At 41.9% G+C, this 16475-nt stretch overlaps 1 protein-coding gene across 1 annotated transcript in view; it reads left to right on the top strand.

Moving 5' to 3' along the window:
• Window positions 1–823: 823 nt before the first annotated feature.
• The window catches only part of Pmfbp1 (polyamine modulated factor 1 binding protein 1), a 30418-nt gene continuing 14766 nt past the window's right edge, over window positions 824–16475 (top strand). Inside the window, exons 1-7 of the mRNA XM_048792573.1 lie at window positions 824–1072; window positions 3627–3845; window positions 9088–9258; window positions 12044–12154; window positions 14211–14337; window positions 14421–14578; window positions 15957–16185. Of these exons, the coding sequence (XP_048648530.1) occupies window positions 866–1072; window positions 3627–3845; window positions 9088–9258; window positions 12044–12154; window positions 14211–14337; window positions 14421–14578; window positions 15957–16185 (1222 nt within the window). The 5' untranslated portion in view covers window positions 824–865. The remainder of the gene's footprint in view (window positions 1073–3626; window positions 3846–9087; window positions 9259–12043; window positions 12155–14210; window positions 14338–14420; window positions 14579–15956; window positions 16186–16475) is intronic.

Genomic DNA, 16475 nt, shown 5'->3' with positions numbered 1-16475 from the left:
CAGAAAGTAGATCAGTGGCTACCTAGAGGTGGGGGTAGAGACATTAGTGACCACAAATGGGCAGGAGAGAATTTTAGGGATGATGGAAATGTTCTAAAACTAGAATTGTAATGATAGCTGCATAGTTCTATAAATTGATTACAAATCATTGAACTGTATTTCTTAACAGTGATGGACTATTATGATTAACTTGTCATAAAATGATGTTATGTGATGGTTACAGGGTGAGTCTAGTAGCATTTCAGGTAGGTTGTGGATTGGCAGATGGAAATCACCCCACACATATGCACACTCAGTTTCTCCAAGGTCACACCTGCTTTCAGGAGGTAGAGACAGAGGCAGTGCCTACATGTGGACAGTATCTCCCTCTCTCTACACCCCATTCTCCAGTATTCCAGAACCCCTAAGAAACCCTTGACTCCTTTCAGTATTCCTTTACCCAGGTATTCCAAATTTGGTCCAAGAACCATGACCCAAAAATCCATTTCCTTCCAAATCAATTACCTTGACTTTATATGTGAGGTCAAAACATTAGCATGTTATTACATATCTCTCTCTAGATCCTTTACATATTTGTGTTTTTTCTTGACCTCACAAGAAGCTTTCTGACAGGTAAGAACCGTCTTTTTATTCTTTCTTTTGAATCCTTCTTACAGAGTGGGAATATGAAATGCCATATCTCCCTGTGAACAAAATGAAATGTTTAGTAAGTTCTTTGTGGATGAAAAGATGAAAGAGGGTAGATAGGTGTATGTGAACAATTAAACAGATGAAAAACTGCATTCTTAGTGACAAGCTAAAGCCTTTTCTCTCTGTACGGCAGAAGAAGCAGCAAGCCCAGGTGTTAGCATTCGAGGACTCCCTGATGGAGTTTGGGTCAGTGAAAGAGTGTCATCTGAGACAACTCCAGCAACTGAAGAAAAAATTGCTGGCCCTTCAGCGAGAGCTAGAGTTTCGCACCGATGAATTACAGACTTCCTACTGCTCCCTCCTGCAGTACCAGTCCATCTTGGAGAAGCAGACATCTGACCTGGTTATACTGCACCATCACTGCAAGCTGAAAGAAGATGAGGTACAGTGAGCTTAACTATGGAGATGCAGAAATCAGGCCACCCCTGCTAGAAAGCAAACACGGGGCTTACAGGGGGGAACTTTGCAACATCTCAGGCAGGTTTTACAAACTTTCCCTCTTTAATTCTTGATCTTTCTGAAGCTGAGCAGAAGGAAACTAAACAGGATGGCATAAGTACATGAGAGCTCCAGGGCTAAGACATGTGGGTCTGTGGGAAGCAAGCATGTACAGCGCATCTATTCGTGGGTGAGCCCATCTTCTTCATTCCATGACCATCACAATTTAAATGCAAAAAGAGTCTAGGTCGCCAAGGGCTATTAGAGAAAAATAAAGATATGAGACCCATTACATCAACTATTTTTAGAAAAAATCAGGTTCTGATGATTATAAATTCCTGGTGCCTACACAGTTGATAAGATAACCAGACGCTGGGTCTGATTCCATCATTGAGAGTGCAGATCATTTTGGGGGGACTGGCGTTTTAGATCCTATAAATTTAGCTTAAGTATATTCTGGACATTCATTTATATTCATGTTCCAGGGCAATACCTTTCCAACCAAAGAATAGCATCCCTGTAGAATCCCAAGACTCAATTCAAAAGACTTGATGCAGCAAAACTAAAGCCAGTAGCACTAACAGCAATAGAATCGTGGTTCTGTGTAATGGATAGGCAAATTTATATCCGGGGGTTTCCCCTTGGCATTTTCTTCCTCCAGATCTAAAGAAAATCCCAGTGAGTGTTTCAGATGGTGCTGTTGCTTAAGGGCCATCTCCAGGGTTTGTGAGGGACCTTGGAGATACAGAATTTTTTTAAAGGGATTACTGTGAGAATTTGCTGAAAAGAATTGAGAAGGGAAGGACAAAGGAGAGTTATTCTACAACATGCAATTTGGGACAAAGACTGTGAGCATAAACCATAGTTTCATAAAGCTAAAGTGGAACTGTGTTAAAATTGGCTGGTTCCACAAAAGAGTCCAGGTTTTGCCATCACATCTGCTCATAGCTTCCGTTGTCTAGGTCACCTGCAGGGGTTGGTGGAGTTCCAACCATCACATCCCTGTTCCACATAATCGAGAGGAACGGGAGGATGGAAAGAAAGGCACACTCCTTTTTAAGGACACTTTCCAGAAACCCTGCACAACACTTCCATTCATGTATCATTGGCCAGAATTAGTCACATGGCTATAGCTAGTTCTTGGGAAGCCTGGGAAAAGTGGAGCTTTTAGAGGGGTATTGCTGCACCAATGAAGTCAAGGTTCTGCTACTAAAGAGGAGGAGGAAGAGGATAGATATGGGATTTGGCAAGTAATGGACACTGCCGCAGACCCCACACTGAGAAAGTATTGGGGAAAAAAAATTTTTTTTTGGTACCCAGGATTGAACTGTGGGTCACTCGACCACTGAGCCACATCCCCAGCCCTATTTTGTATGTTATTTAGAAACAAGGTCTCACTGAGTTGCTAAAGTGCCTCACCATTGCTGAGGCTAGCTTTGAACTCACAATTCTCCTGTCTCAGCCTCCAGAGCCATGGGGATTATACAGGCATGCACCACCGCGCCTGGCTTAGTATTTGAAAATTTATTTGAGGTGTTCTGCCAAGTTCCCCCAGTGCTTTGTTACACAGAAGCATCAGACTGCTGCCTAGGGTTGGGTTCGGCCAATAGTTGAACCCTAAGACAGGATATAAATACATGTATGTAGTTAGTTCAGGAGGTAGTTCCAGGAGGCACATAGAGAGGCAAGTTAAATAAGTCCAGGAAGGCTATGAGTTTAATAAGCTTATATTTATGGAATGTGTTCTATCAGCATTGGACTATTGGAACCAATATGAAGTCTCCCATGATGATTCTTCTTCTCTTCACTCCTTGAAGACATGAAGTTCCAACCATACAATTTAGCACATTCAATTATATACAGTTGTTTGCTAATTTTAAATTCTATCCCCCCAAGGTTATGAGAGTTTTTAACTCTCTCATATGCATATATCCCCTCTGCACCTAAGTAGAGCTTATGAGCATTCAATAAATATCTGTCAGATGGATGATTAATTGATTGACTTGGAAGAAAAGGAATCTAAATCAGGATCATGAAAATCTCAGGGGATCTTTGGTTTGTGCTTCCCCACCATCTCTTGGGAACTTTACTGTTGTGGTCCAGTGTACATGAGGGACTCTACATTTTCCAAATTAGATCTCTAGAGAATTCCTAGGGGGAAAAAAAAAACACTGGCATTTCAAGCTCTTTTTAAAAAAAAAAAATGGAGCAGTACAAATCCATTCCTGCTCATCAACAAGTATTTATTGTGTTCTTACCACATGCCAGCCAGAGGGGGCAATAGGCATGGTCCCTGGTTCTAAATAGGACCGCCTTTTCTATTTCTAATCATTCCCATCCTGATGTCACGCATGGCTTTTAGATCTGCAGTGCACCTATTCCCTTCATCCGGGTTTCCAGTTTAGACTTGGGAATGCTTTGCCTAGGGTCTGACAACCATGCCCTTTACTGGTTAGATGCTTCACGGGTTCTGTGTGGTTTTGTTCCTCCACCAACAGGTGATTCTCTATGAGGAGGAAATGGGAAATCATGAGAACGCAGGGGAGAAGCTCCATTTGGCACAGGAGCAGCTTGCCCTGGCCGGGGACAAGATCATCTCCCTAGAAAGGAGCCTGAATCTCTACAGGGATAAATACCAGACTTCTCTGAGCAACATCGAGTTGCTGGAGTGCCAAGTGAAGATGCTGGAAGGCGAGCTCAGCGGGCTCATCAGTCAGGTAGGACGCACACCAGGCTCCTCAGCCCAGCAAGCAGAACGGCCCCAGCATGGTTCCCTTCAATGGTCCTTCACCAGAAATCCAAACCCTCAGCCTGCCTTGCCCTTCTGTCACTGCGCTGGGAACCCCAGGGCTTCCGTGATGTAGTTACATATATAAGTGGCCAGGGCTCTCTTTTTACATAAATGGGCATTATAAATGTGATTGCATAACTAGCTTTTAAAATGCATATCTTAACAATATTCATTACTACTTGTATCCTCTAGATGTACCATCTATTGACTTTTTTTATTTTCTGTTACAAACAAATTGTAATAAACATCCTTATTTCTGCAGGGTAATTTCCAAAGCATGGTTGCTAGGTCACGGGATATGCTTATTTTTAATGTTTAAAAATACTTCTAAATTATATACAAAAAAATGTCACAAGTTTACGCTTTTGTCAACAATAACTAATAGAGTTTTTCCCCCTCCACCCCTTCTCACACTGTTTTTAGTCTTTTGAAGTTGTGCTAAACTGAGGAGTGGGGCAGTGGAGGGGGGAGTTTTCTTAGTATTTTTTTTTTAATTTTTTATTGTTGGCTGTTCAAAACATTACATAATTCTTGATATATCATATTTCACACTTTGATTCAAGTGGGTTATGGGCTCCCATTTTTACCCCAAATACAGATTGCTTAGTATTTATTATATAATTTTCATTTCATTAGTTCTAATAGTCACCGGTTGGGTTCCCCAGGAAGGAGACTCCAAGACAGATGAGCATGCAGGACATTTAGGGACAGCTGGTGTTATTAACCCCCATTAGAGGAAGGGGGAAGGACAAGAGATGGCCAGAGAAGTCGGGCTGTGTTGTCTCAACAAAGGCTCAGCCGACTCCATGGTGGGGTGGGACTGGATGCAACCCCAGAGCAGTCTTAAGCTCAGCAAACGGGACCTGGCCTTTGTACCTCCATGTTGATCAATTATTGGATGTGGGCTGCCCCTGGGAGAGGTGTGACCTTGGGCAAGCGGTTTTCCTCAGCCCAGGCAATCCCCAGAAAGGGCTGATTCCTGGCAGCAGCCCTTGGCAGCTGCTGGGCCAGCAAGTTCTTCACTGCCAAAGGGAATCTGGGAGACACATCGGTCACCTCCACATGTGAGGGTGAATTGACCACTGTTCATATGGGTCATAGGGAGTTTTGCTTTACAAATTATTTGTTTTCATCCCTAACCCATATTTTACTGGATTGTTAGTCTTTTTTGTGTTGATTTATAGGGACTTCTTAATATATTACAGGTAATAATGCTTTATCACGGATGCTGCAAATATTTTTTTCCGTGATCTGTAACTTTTCATTTGACTTTATGAGTAGAACTTTTCACCATACAGAAGTTTTATAATTTTTGTAGAGTTGAATCTGTCAGTCCTTCTTTATAGATCCTAGGTTTTCTTCTCTACTCCCAAGATTATGAAAGTCTATCTCATATTTTCTTTTAGCACTTTTATAAGTTTTGCATTTTTATGTTTTTTTATCCTTAGTCCATCTGGAATATATGTATCATATATATGTATCATTATATATAATTAGATGTCTCTGATTTTTATTTATCTAAGTGGATCTCTAATGGCCCCCACACCATTAGCTGAACATCCCAACTTTTCCCCACTGGTTTGGGTACCAATTCATAATACTGATTCTTCCATACACAGAGCTCTTTCTGGGTACCTTTCTTTTGCTCTTACTTTCCGATTCTTACAGGTGTCAGAGTTTTTTTAGTGACTTTAACCAATAACATGCTTTATAGCTCCTTTTAGAGCCAGTCCTCATTCATTATTCTATATTTCAAATTTTTCTTAGCCATTTTTTGTACATCTCTTCAGGATGAAATTTAGACTTTCATTGACTGACTTTCACATTATATATTAATTTAGGGGAAATTAGCATGCCCTCGGAATGTGACATATTTGTTCTTTTATTCTGATTTTCGGATGTACCCTTTCACTAAGATTTATACTTTTCTTTATAGATCTCACATACTTCTTGCTAAGTTTATTCCTAGATATGTTATAGTTGCCATTAGTTTTATGAGTAAGAACTTTTATATATTTAATCTTAAGAATTACTACTGAGGAGTAGGAAACCTCTCTCAGCCTGCCACCCTACTGAGTTCTCTTATGGGGTTTTTAGTTGAACATCTTGGATTTTTCCAAATTGATTTTACTTTCTAAGTTTATACAACTTATTTTCTATCTCACTGCACCAACTAGAACTTCCAGAACAATGTAGAACACAGTATCTTTGTTTTGCTCCTTTATTAAATTTTTTTAGTTGTAGTTGGACACAATGCCTAACTTTTTTATTTATTTACTTATTTTTAGGTGGTGCTGAGGATCGAAACCAGTGCCTCGCACATCCTAGGCAAGCACTTTACCACTGAGCCACAGCCTCAGCCCTTGCTCCTTACTTTAAAGGAAATGTTCCTAGTATTTCACTGTTAAGCATAATGCCTGTTGTGGCTTCTTGTTTAATGTCCTTTTTCAGATTAAAAGTATGACTATATCTGGCTTATAAGAATGTTTATCAGAAATGAATGTTGAATTTTACCAGATGTTTTATGAACATCTATCCTTTAATGAAGGAAATCAGATTAATAGATTTTCAAAACATACAAAATAATCTACGTCCCTGAAATAAATTCTACTCATGATGTGTTATTTTAATAAACTGCTTTACTTACAATTAACTATTTAAGTTTGGGCATGGTGGTGCACACCTGTAATCCCAGCAGCTTGGGAAGCTGATGCAGGAGGATCATGAGTTCAAAGCCGACCTCAGCAACTTAGCTAGGCCCTAAGCAACTCAGCAAGACTGGATGTGTCTTGCTGTGGTGTCTGGATGTGGCTCAGTGGTTAAGTACCCCTGAGATCAATAGCCAGTTCAAAAAAAAAGTGTCAAATTTTTATTCTCTGCATTTATTTTCAGAAATAGGATTATTTTATGGCTTATATTTTTGTGCTCTCGTCTCATACTGATGTCTGAATTTTGCTATCCTAATATGAGTTGAAAAGCTTTTCACCTATATTTTCACCTGTTCCTATAACATACAAAATGTCTACTCCTTTAAGATCACAAATAAACCCAAACTTTACACATTATTGTGCCCAGCAGTGTACTATCCTTCAGTGTACTTTTCCTTTTGCTGTAATAATTTCTTCTTAATTCTTTCAGAAACAGTTGTGAGTGGAAATTTTTCTCCATACTTTCATGTCTGGATGAGGTTTGTTTTGACATCGTTCTTGAATGCTAGTTTGGCTGGATAGATAAACTTTCAAAAGCACCTTCCCCTAAGTCTTTGAAGACAGTGCTGCATGGTCTCCCACCACCCAGTACTGAAGATCAGTTTGGGGATGTCATTCTGTTGTCTGTAGGTCATCTGCTTTATCTCTTTGAACTCGAGAGGTTTTTAGGTGAAGGATGTTTTATCTTTCATTAAGCCCCTCAAAATACTTAACTCTCTTTTAATCTGAAGATCTACACTTTTCTTTGATTCAGAGAATTTTTCTTCTATTACTTTTAAAATCAATTTCCATTTTCCTTCCCAAAGTATTAAAAAGATATTAAAACCTATGGATATCTTCTTCCTGTTCTTTAACTTTCCTGTTATGTTTTTGATGCCTTTGCCCTCTTAGACACTAAATTATTTACACAAATGTCATTTGTGGTTAATTTTAGATTTCTGACTGGCCTTTCTGCAGCTTGCTCATGTGCAGCTTTCACGCTCAATGAACATGAACTATTTCTAACTTGGCCTGAAAGGCTCAGGTAGAGGCAGGTTTAATGGGAAACGAACCTACCATGCAAACTAGAACTCTTTGCTCTTTTTTTTTTTCCTATGTGCATTAGTTCACCCCATTATCAGTGCAGAAAACTGGGAAGGTAGTGACCTTCATGCATGATTTCAGATGATCTAGGATAGATATTTTTAAAACAAAAAAAAATACAGCTCTTGGAAAGAAAACAAATTAACGGGTATCTACTATTACAGTTTCTTTTGAAGGACAATTGTTCAACATCTAAGTTTTAAATATGAACTAGCAGCTCCTACATCTATGGATTTAATCTACACATTTACCAAAATAAGTACTCAAAGATTTATGGACAAAAGTAATCACTTCAGTTTCATATTAGAAATAACCTATATTGCCATCAGTTAAGATACTGGATAAATACATAGAAAAGCAATTTAAGGGGCTGGAGTTGTGGCTCAGCAATAGAGTGCTCACCTAGCATGTACAAGGAAGGCCCTGGGTTCGACCCTTAAAAATAAATAAATAAATAAAATAAAGATGTTGTGTCCAACTACAACTTAAAAAATAAATAATTTAAAAAAAAAAAAAAATTTAGGGCCTGGGGTTTGGGCTCAGTGGTTAAGCGTTTGCCTTGCATGGGTGAGGCACTGGGTTCAATCCTCAGCACCATATAAATAAATTAATTTAATTAATTAATTAACTAAAGATGTTGTGTCCATCTACAACTAAAAAAAAATATTTTTAAAAAAAGCAATTTTTTAAAAAGACATTAGAGAAGCACTAGGGCCAACTTGGATAAATCCCTAAGAAATCTTGTAAAGTTAAAAAATCCACTTTGTGCTTTACAAAGCCAACATGATCCATACTCTATAGATTCTTTTATAGTAGGTAAATATATAAATAAATTCTGGATGGATACACACAGTTTGTCATCTCTGGAAAGTCAAGAGAGATAGGAGAAAGATGTAATGGTCAAAGAAATTTAGTCTTCACGGTAGAGTGTTTCAGAAAGATAACATAGACATGGTTACTTGTTTGATTTAGAATTGATTTTAAAAGTATTATTAGATAGATCTACAAACACTGATGTGAAAAACACAAAGTTTGGAACAGTATGTAGAAAACTCTTTTGTGTAAGGAAACGAGTGGGGTTACATAAATACACACCTATGTATGCACAAATATCATACAGTATCCTTGGAAGGGCACCCAGAAGCCTGGTGGTGACACAGACAGTCACCAAGGACAGGACCTGAGTCCCGGAGGGCTAACATTTTCCTATAACTAGATGGACTTTTGGCCCTGTGTCTGCACTAGTGACTGTTTTTTTCTTCTGTTGGGGAAACCATGCTTCCCATATATGAACACATGCTTTTCCATGCTCATGGAATTCGGAAGTTAACTCACAAATTACAAACAAAACTAACTCATCGTTTTCAAATATCCCAGGAGCCTGAGAACAAGGGTGACCACTCAAAGGTGCGTCTATACCCTTCTCCCTGCATGATTCAAGAGCACCAGGAGACCATGAAGCGACTGTCTGAAGTCTGGCAGAAGGTCTCTGAGCAGGATGATCTAATCCAGGAGCTTCGAAATAAACTGGCCTGCAGCAATGCTTTGGTAAGCTCCTCATTCTAGAACATTTTTCTGAGAGACCCATATTGAGACTATGAGGAAAGAGAGGAGGGAAAGAGCCACCTAAATTAATCTATTTCATTCGGAATCCTCAAACGTCACAGATAAGGGCTGGGGTTGTGGCTCAGTGGTAGAGCACTTACCTAGCACGAGCGAGGCCCTGGGTTTGATCCTCAGCACCACATATAAATAAATTAAATAAAGGTATTGGTTCAAATACAACTAAAAAGTAAATATTTTTCAACAATGTCACATATACCTGCCCTCACCCTTTGTTCATATTCTCTGTGGCATGCTATTAGGGAGCTATTTTTGTATTAAGTTGGAGATTCTAAAGAGACTCAAAATTTCTCACACAACAACCTAAGTACCCATCAGTAGGTAAATGGTTGAAGAGATTAAGAGAAATGCTCAAAGATGCCAGGCACATGGCACATGCCTATAATCCCAGCGGCTTGGGAGGCTGAGGCAGGAAGATAGCGAGTTCAAAGCCAGCCCAAGCAAACATGAGGCACTAAGGAACTCAGCAAGACCCTGTCTCTAAATAAAATACAAAATAGGGCTGGGAATGTGTCTCAGTGGTCAAGCGCCCCTAAATTCAATCCCCAGAACCAAAAAGAAAAAAGAAAGAAAAAATGCTGAAAGAGTTATGCTTATTATGCAGGTGGTAAAAAGGATGAAGCAGATCTTTGTGATACATGGTTGAGAATAAGTTACAGAATCCTGTTTCTTTAAATCTCTTATCATAATGCAAAGTATACTCCCTTTGTGGAACTGAAAGAGGGTAGAGAAAATAATGCGGAGATTTTTACATTTTTTCAAGGTTTGGGTTTTGTTTGAATTCTTTTCAACGACTTCAAAAAATCACGGCAATGAGACAAAAATTTCATGTTTTTTTTTTTTATTTTCAAAAAGAAAAAACAGGGCTGGGGTTGTAGCTCAGTGGTAGAACACTTGCCTGGTGCATGTGTGGCACTAGGTTCGATCCTCAGCACCACATAAAGATAAATAAACATAAAAAATATTGTGTCCATCTATAACTAAAAAAAAATTTTAAAAGAAAGTACATAGACCTTCATCCACCCCATAAGGAACCTCCTTCCTTAATTCTCAAACTCTGAACCTACCTTGTCCTCTGATCAACTAGACACAAGTCTCCACTGTGGCCTCCAAGATTTGTCTTCTGTCTCATAAAGTGGACCCCACAAGAAGTTCAGGATGGAGTTCCAGAATGTGGCTGCCCAAGCACTTGATGCAAATTGCTCTCTGTGCCTAGATAACCTTGATAAGAGATTGAGAGCATAATTTCTTCTCCCTGCCCACCCCACAGGACGTGCACAATAAATCACAGAGCAATGCAACACACTTAGGCTGCAGAAAGGAACACCCTGCAAAAACAGCAACGATAAAAAACGTGGTGAGGGCTGGGGCTGGGGCTCAGCGGGAGAGCACTCGCCTCGCACATGCGAGACCCTGGGTTCGATCCTCAGCACCACATAAAAAAATAAATAAATAAGTGAAATAAAGGTATTGTGTCCAGGTAAAAATTAAATATTTTTTTAAAAAAAGACGTAGTGAAAATTTGGGCCTACTTTTTCTTCTATTAGGCATAGGGTCTCTGTTCTAGTGCCTAAGTCTTTGATCTGCTTTGAGTTGATTTTTGTACAGGGTTAGAGATAGAGGTTTAATTTCATTTTGCTACATATGGATTTCCAGTTTTTCCAGCACCATTTGTTGAAGAGGCTATCTTTTCTCCAGTGAATGTTTTTGGTACTCTTGTCTAGTATGAGATAACCATATTGATGTGAGTTTGTCTCTGTGTCCTCTATTCTATACCATTGGTCTATAAGTCTATAAAAAGTGTTCAACATCTCTAGCAATTAGAGAAATGCAAATAAAAACTATTCTAAGATTTCATCTCACTCCTGTCAGAATGGCAATCATCGAGAATATGGGCAACAATAAATGTTGGTGAGGGTGTGGTGAAACAGGCACACTCATACATTGCTGGTAGGACTGCAAATTGGTGCAAACACTATGGAAAGCAGTATGGAGATTCCTCTGAAAACTGGGAATGGAACCACCATTTGACTCAGCTATCCCACTCCTTGTTTATACCCAAAGGACTTAAAATCAGCATACTACAGTAATGCAGCCACATCAATGTTTATAGCAGCTTAATTCACAATAGCTAAACTATGGAACCAACCTAGGTGACCCTCAATAGATGAATGAATAAACAAAATGTGGCATATATACTCAATAGAATATTACTCAGCTTTAAAGAAGAGTGAAATTATGGCATTTGCCAGTAAATAGTTGAACTTGGAGAATATCATGCTAAGTGAAATAAGCCAACCCCATAAACCAAAAGCCAAATGTTTTCTCTAATATGCGAATGCTAATTCACAATAAGGTGGGAGTCACTAGGGAAGAATAACATTACCTTAGATTAGATAGAGGGAAGTGATAGGAGGGGAGGGGACGGGAGGGGATGTGGGGATAGGAAAGATAATAGAATGAAACAGACATTATTACTGTATGCATATATATACAGTAATATATATATATATATATATGACTGCATGACCAATATGATTCTGCAACATGTACACTCAGAAAAATGAGAAATTACATCCCATCTATATATGATATATAGAAGTACATAAATGAATTCTACTGTCACGTATAACTAATTAAAACAAATTAATTGTTTTTTTAAAAAAAGAAGTGGCATCGATCATTCACCCTGACTTGTTCTCGTTTGCAGGTTCTGGAGCGTGAAGAGGCTTTGATAAAATTACAAGCAGACTTTGCTTCTTACACAGCTACCCACAGACATCCTCCCTGCACCGCAGAAGACTGTGAGGACATCAAAAAGGTGGGGCACTTTGGTTGATTTGTGCCTGGTGGGAGAAGGATAAACAGGTTTTTCTGATTATTTTTTATGTTTATATTATAACTTATATTTTATTTTATATTTATGGGACCATTGGCCCTGCCACAAGGATACTGGGACTATGCCAAGTCCCCAAGATTGTGGCATCATTAGATTTTGGAATTGCACCTATCTCTCTACCTATTTCTAAACAGAGCTTCTAAAAAAGACAGCGCTCCTGTTGGCTTGGCAGATGAAGAAGGACCATCCAGGCTTTTAGTGTCTGGCCAGAGTTCAAAAGTTACAAATTTAGAAAAGATTATTAATGCAAATTCATTACCTTTTCTCGAAGATTCTGTAAACTTCAAAGCAGTGCCAACGGTTGGTTCTAATAATGGATAAGCATTTATACCATGCAAACAAACTGCAAGATCCAATGAACTCATAGTCAAAACTTGGTCAGGTCCCTAGGTGAGGTCATGCCTGAACTTAATGTAGATGACAAAGCCAGCTACTCACGACCATGCTGTGTGGCAGGCAATGATACGCCTGCTTAGGTCAAGGCAGGATGCTGCCATGGGGCAGAGGGGACAGAGAGAGTAAAGTGCTCCAAGGGATCCCCTGGTGGGAGAAGCAGAGGCTCTTTCCCTTCCCAGGACTTCCTAATCCCAGAAAGTTGGATGAATGAAGGGATGGGAGGGCATTCAACTTTGTAGTTCTTCCTTGGAACTACAAATATCTGACAATATTCATTTTAAAGATCAGTTCCATGCTGTTCACATCCTGACCTACGGCAAGACCTCATGACATCCCATCTTTTGAAATGATTCAAACTTCCCTGTAAAATACCTTCCCCCACCTTTTTGTGTTTCCTGTCCACGCCTTCACACTACCTGGATGTGCTATTAGGAATGAAACGATCTACATGGGATCCTTCCAGTGGCTCTCTTTCTTCCCTCAGTTGGCACAGAGTAGTGTGAGCCTTCGAGTCCCTGCAGTGCCTGCGCTGCGTCACTTGGTGATGGCCTTGTAGTTCTCCTGCTGCCTCTTCTGTCTCCATGCTGTAGCTCTTCTTTCTGTCAACTCTGAAACCACACAGACAACCCTCCCCAGCATCCTCTGATGCCCAGAAGAGCAGCTGCTGATCCTCAGCCACATATTCCTGTCCCTTCTGGGTTAGAAAGAAGGCTCTCCCCGACCTCCAGCAGAGAAGCCAAAGTTCTTGCAGAGGAACTCCAAGCCCTGCACCATGTGACCACCCAGAACTCCCTCCCCTTCTCCTCTATCCTCCCCATCCCTTGCCCCATTCTAACCCCACTAAGCTTCCCTGTGTCCTCCCTCCAAGAACTTGCCACTGGCCTGCAAGGCCTTCCCCTAAATACAGCATGGCTCGCTCCCCCTCCTCCAGCAAGTCCCTGCGCAGAGGCCACCTTCTCCATGAAGCCAATCCATCTCCTAAAATTGCAACACACGTGCCCTGCCCCACCCCCACACCTCCACGCCCACTTTGCCCTCCTCTGTCTCCCGTGGTGCTTATCAATATTTCATTTTTCTTTGCCTCACCCCACCAGAAGGCAAGAACTTGCATCTGTGTTCTTCACGCCACTGTCCTCAGCACCAAGGACAGTGCCCGGTGCATAGTAGATGCTCCATCAATGACTGCTTGTTGCAGGGAGGAAGGAGTAGGAGTGACCCAGTGCAGGCACTGCAGGGGACTCACACTAGTCTTTTGTGCACATTCTGTGTGGGCATGAGAAGTCTGCCATATTCTTTTTTAAAATCATTCTTTTTCAAAAACTTTTTTAAATTGAGATATAATTGACAAACCATAAAATTCATCCTTTTTGGGGGGCGGGTATATCTACAAGGTTGGGCGACCATCACCACCACTCTCTAATTTCAGAACATTTTCAACATCCCAAAAGAAACACATACCACCCGCAGTCATTCCCACCCTGCTCCCCAGCCTCCTGCCTCTCCTGGTTGCTCTGGGCATCTGGCATTTTAGAAAGCACTCTTCCCCCATGTCCTCATCCTGCCCTGCTCTTTTTACTGCCAGATACTGAAGCACTTGCAGGAACAGAAAGACAGCCAGTGCCTGCACGTGGAGGAGTACCAGAGCCTCGTGAAGGACCTGAGCACGGAACTGGAGGCCGTGTCAGAACAGAAGAAAAACATCATGAAGGGTAAAGCCAGGGCTGGTGGGCAGCAGGAGCCGGAAGGAGGTGGAGGTTCCTCTGAGCAAGCCACCCCATCCTGCCCCGTGTAGACATGATGAAGCTGGAGCTGGACCTGCATGGGCTGCGGGAGGAGACGTCCACCCACATGGAGAGGAAGGACAAAGAGTCTGCCCTCCTGCAGCACCGGCTGCAGGAGTTGCAGCTGCAGTTCACTGAGACCCAGAAGCTGGCAATCGTGAAAGAGAAGGTGAGGCCCATTTCCCTGGAGCCCTCGGGGGCAGGTGTGAGGCCAGGCCTTGGATCTGCCCATTCTGGGGTCTCCACCTGCTGCGATTGCTTCAGAACCTTCAGCAGAGACAGACTGAGGGCTCCTGGGCCCAGGCACGGTTCCAGTGCTTCCTTGGTATTTCTTATGCACATAATAAAAGGACATGGCCATGCAGGGGTCATAACAGAGACACCAACTCTATAAGAGCTATAAGAAAAATGTTCTTCCCCAGCACTGCAAGGCCGCAAGAGAGTGTGAGACTCCCTTCTTGCATGGCTCCCTTACCTTAGCACTTGATAGCAGAAGAAAATGCTATAAAATAATGTGTAGCCTTACTGTGAATTTCACCTTTGAAAATTAAAAATATCCTAAGAATACACAGATGGGGTAGTTTGAAAATGTTAATGGAGCTCCGCCCTCGAAGATCAGTAACTGGCCAACATAAATCAAGTTCCTGGAAGAGCCTGGAAATGGAACTAGAAACAGAAAGGTTGGGGAGCCGGTGCAAGCTTTTATAGCCAGCACTATTCCAACTCTGAACTTTTATCCAAGCTCTTAAAAATAATCCAGCTGATTGACTGGCCAGTCATTAAAACTCTGTATTTCCAGGCATGGAGGAAATCCACTAGTCAAAATGGAGGTGTCTGGAGAGATGGCCACACTAAACCAAGAGCCTGGATGAAGAGCGCTGAGTCATCCATTTATCCATTCAAAAATATTCTTGAGCACTACAATATGCCAAGCACTGTTGTAGGCACTGAGAATATAATGAAGCATGCAGTGTCCCCGCCACCCTGGAGCTCCCATTCCAGTGTGGGGAGACAGACGATAAATAATGAAATTAATGTGTCATGCTGATATATGGAAGTTAGGGACTGATAATTCCTGAAACTGTTTTACCCAGGGTGGTAATGGAAGTACCTCTCTGATAGTGACATTTGGACAGAGATTTGCATGAAAAGAGGGAACTACCCAGGCTAGGTCTTGAGGAAGAATCTTCCAGGCAGAAAGCATAGCAAAATCCAAAGGCCCCACGGTGGATCTTCTGGGAGCACTCCAAGAGGTCCCTGAAGCAGCGAGGGATAAGATGGCAGGAGGTGAGGCCAGACACAAGGCCAAGGCAGGACCAGATCATGCGCATCCCATCTCACCATTCTCTAAGTAAGATGGAAGGCAGTGGAGGGTTCTGAGCAGAAGCAGAACATTTATCTGCGTTGAGAGTAGCCTGAAGGGGAGGACCTTGCAGCATCTAGGCTAGCGAGAACATGGCTCAGATAAGGGCTCAGGACCATCTCCGGCTGACTTCACCTGCGGCGGCTCCTGGCCTTTCTCAGCACCCCCACTTTGCTCTCCTCAGTTACTCCAAGAAAAGGATGAAATGCTGAATGAGCTGGAGAAGAAGCTGGCGCAGGTGCAGAACAGCCTCCTGAAGAAGGAGGTGGAGATGGAGGAGCAGCATTGCCTGATGAGGGAACTCGAAATTACCTTCAAGGAGAAAGCCAGGATGGAGTACGCGGCCCTGCAAGGCGAGATCCAGAAGCTGAGCGACGCTCTTGAGGACACCAAACAGCAGCACAGGCTGGCAGGTGAGGTCCCAACAGGTACCGCCCCAGCACGCCTCCACCCCGAGGGGCTACAGCAGCCCCTGGTGTCTCAGGGTCCCCTTGAATTCCTCACTCAACCCCAAGCTTACCTCCTCTTGGAAGCCACCACAGCTTGGAAAAGCAGCTGCTGAACTCACACTTCCACCATTCTCTCAGCCCTCTCAGAAGAAGACCCCGGCCCCTCACCCCACATTTCACTCAACCACCCTGGTTTTCAACACCCTCTCTCCTTTTTGCCTCCAAACGCGCTGCCTTCTGCACAGCTTGCACTG

The sequence above is a fragment of the Marmota marmota genome, unplaced genomic scaffold, assembly GCF_001458135.2.
Source record: "Marmota marmota marmota unplaced genomic scaffold, marMar, whole genome shotgun sequence".
Lineage (NCBI taxonomy): Eukaryota > Metazoa > Chordata > Mammalia > Rodentia > Sciuridae > Marmota > Marmota marmota.
This window is presented reverse-complemented; position numbering and strand designations above follow the sequence as displayed.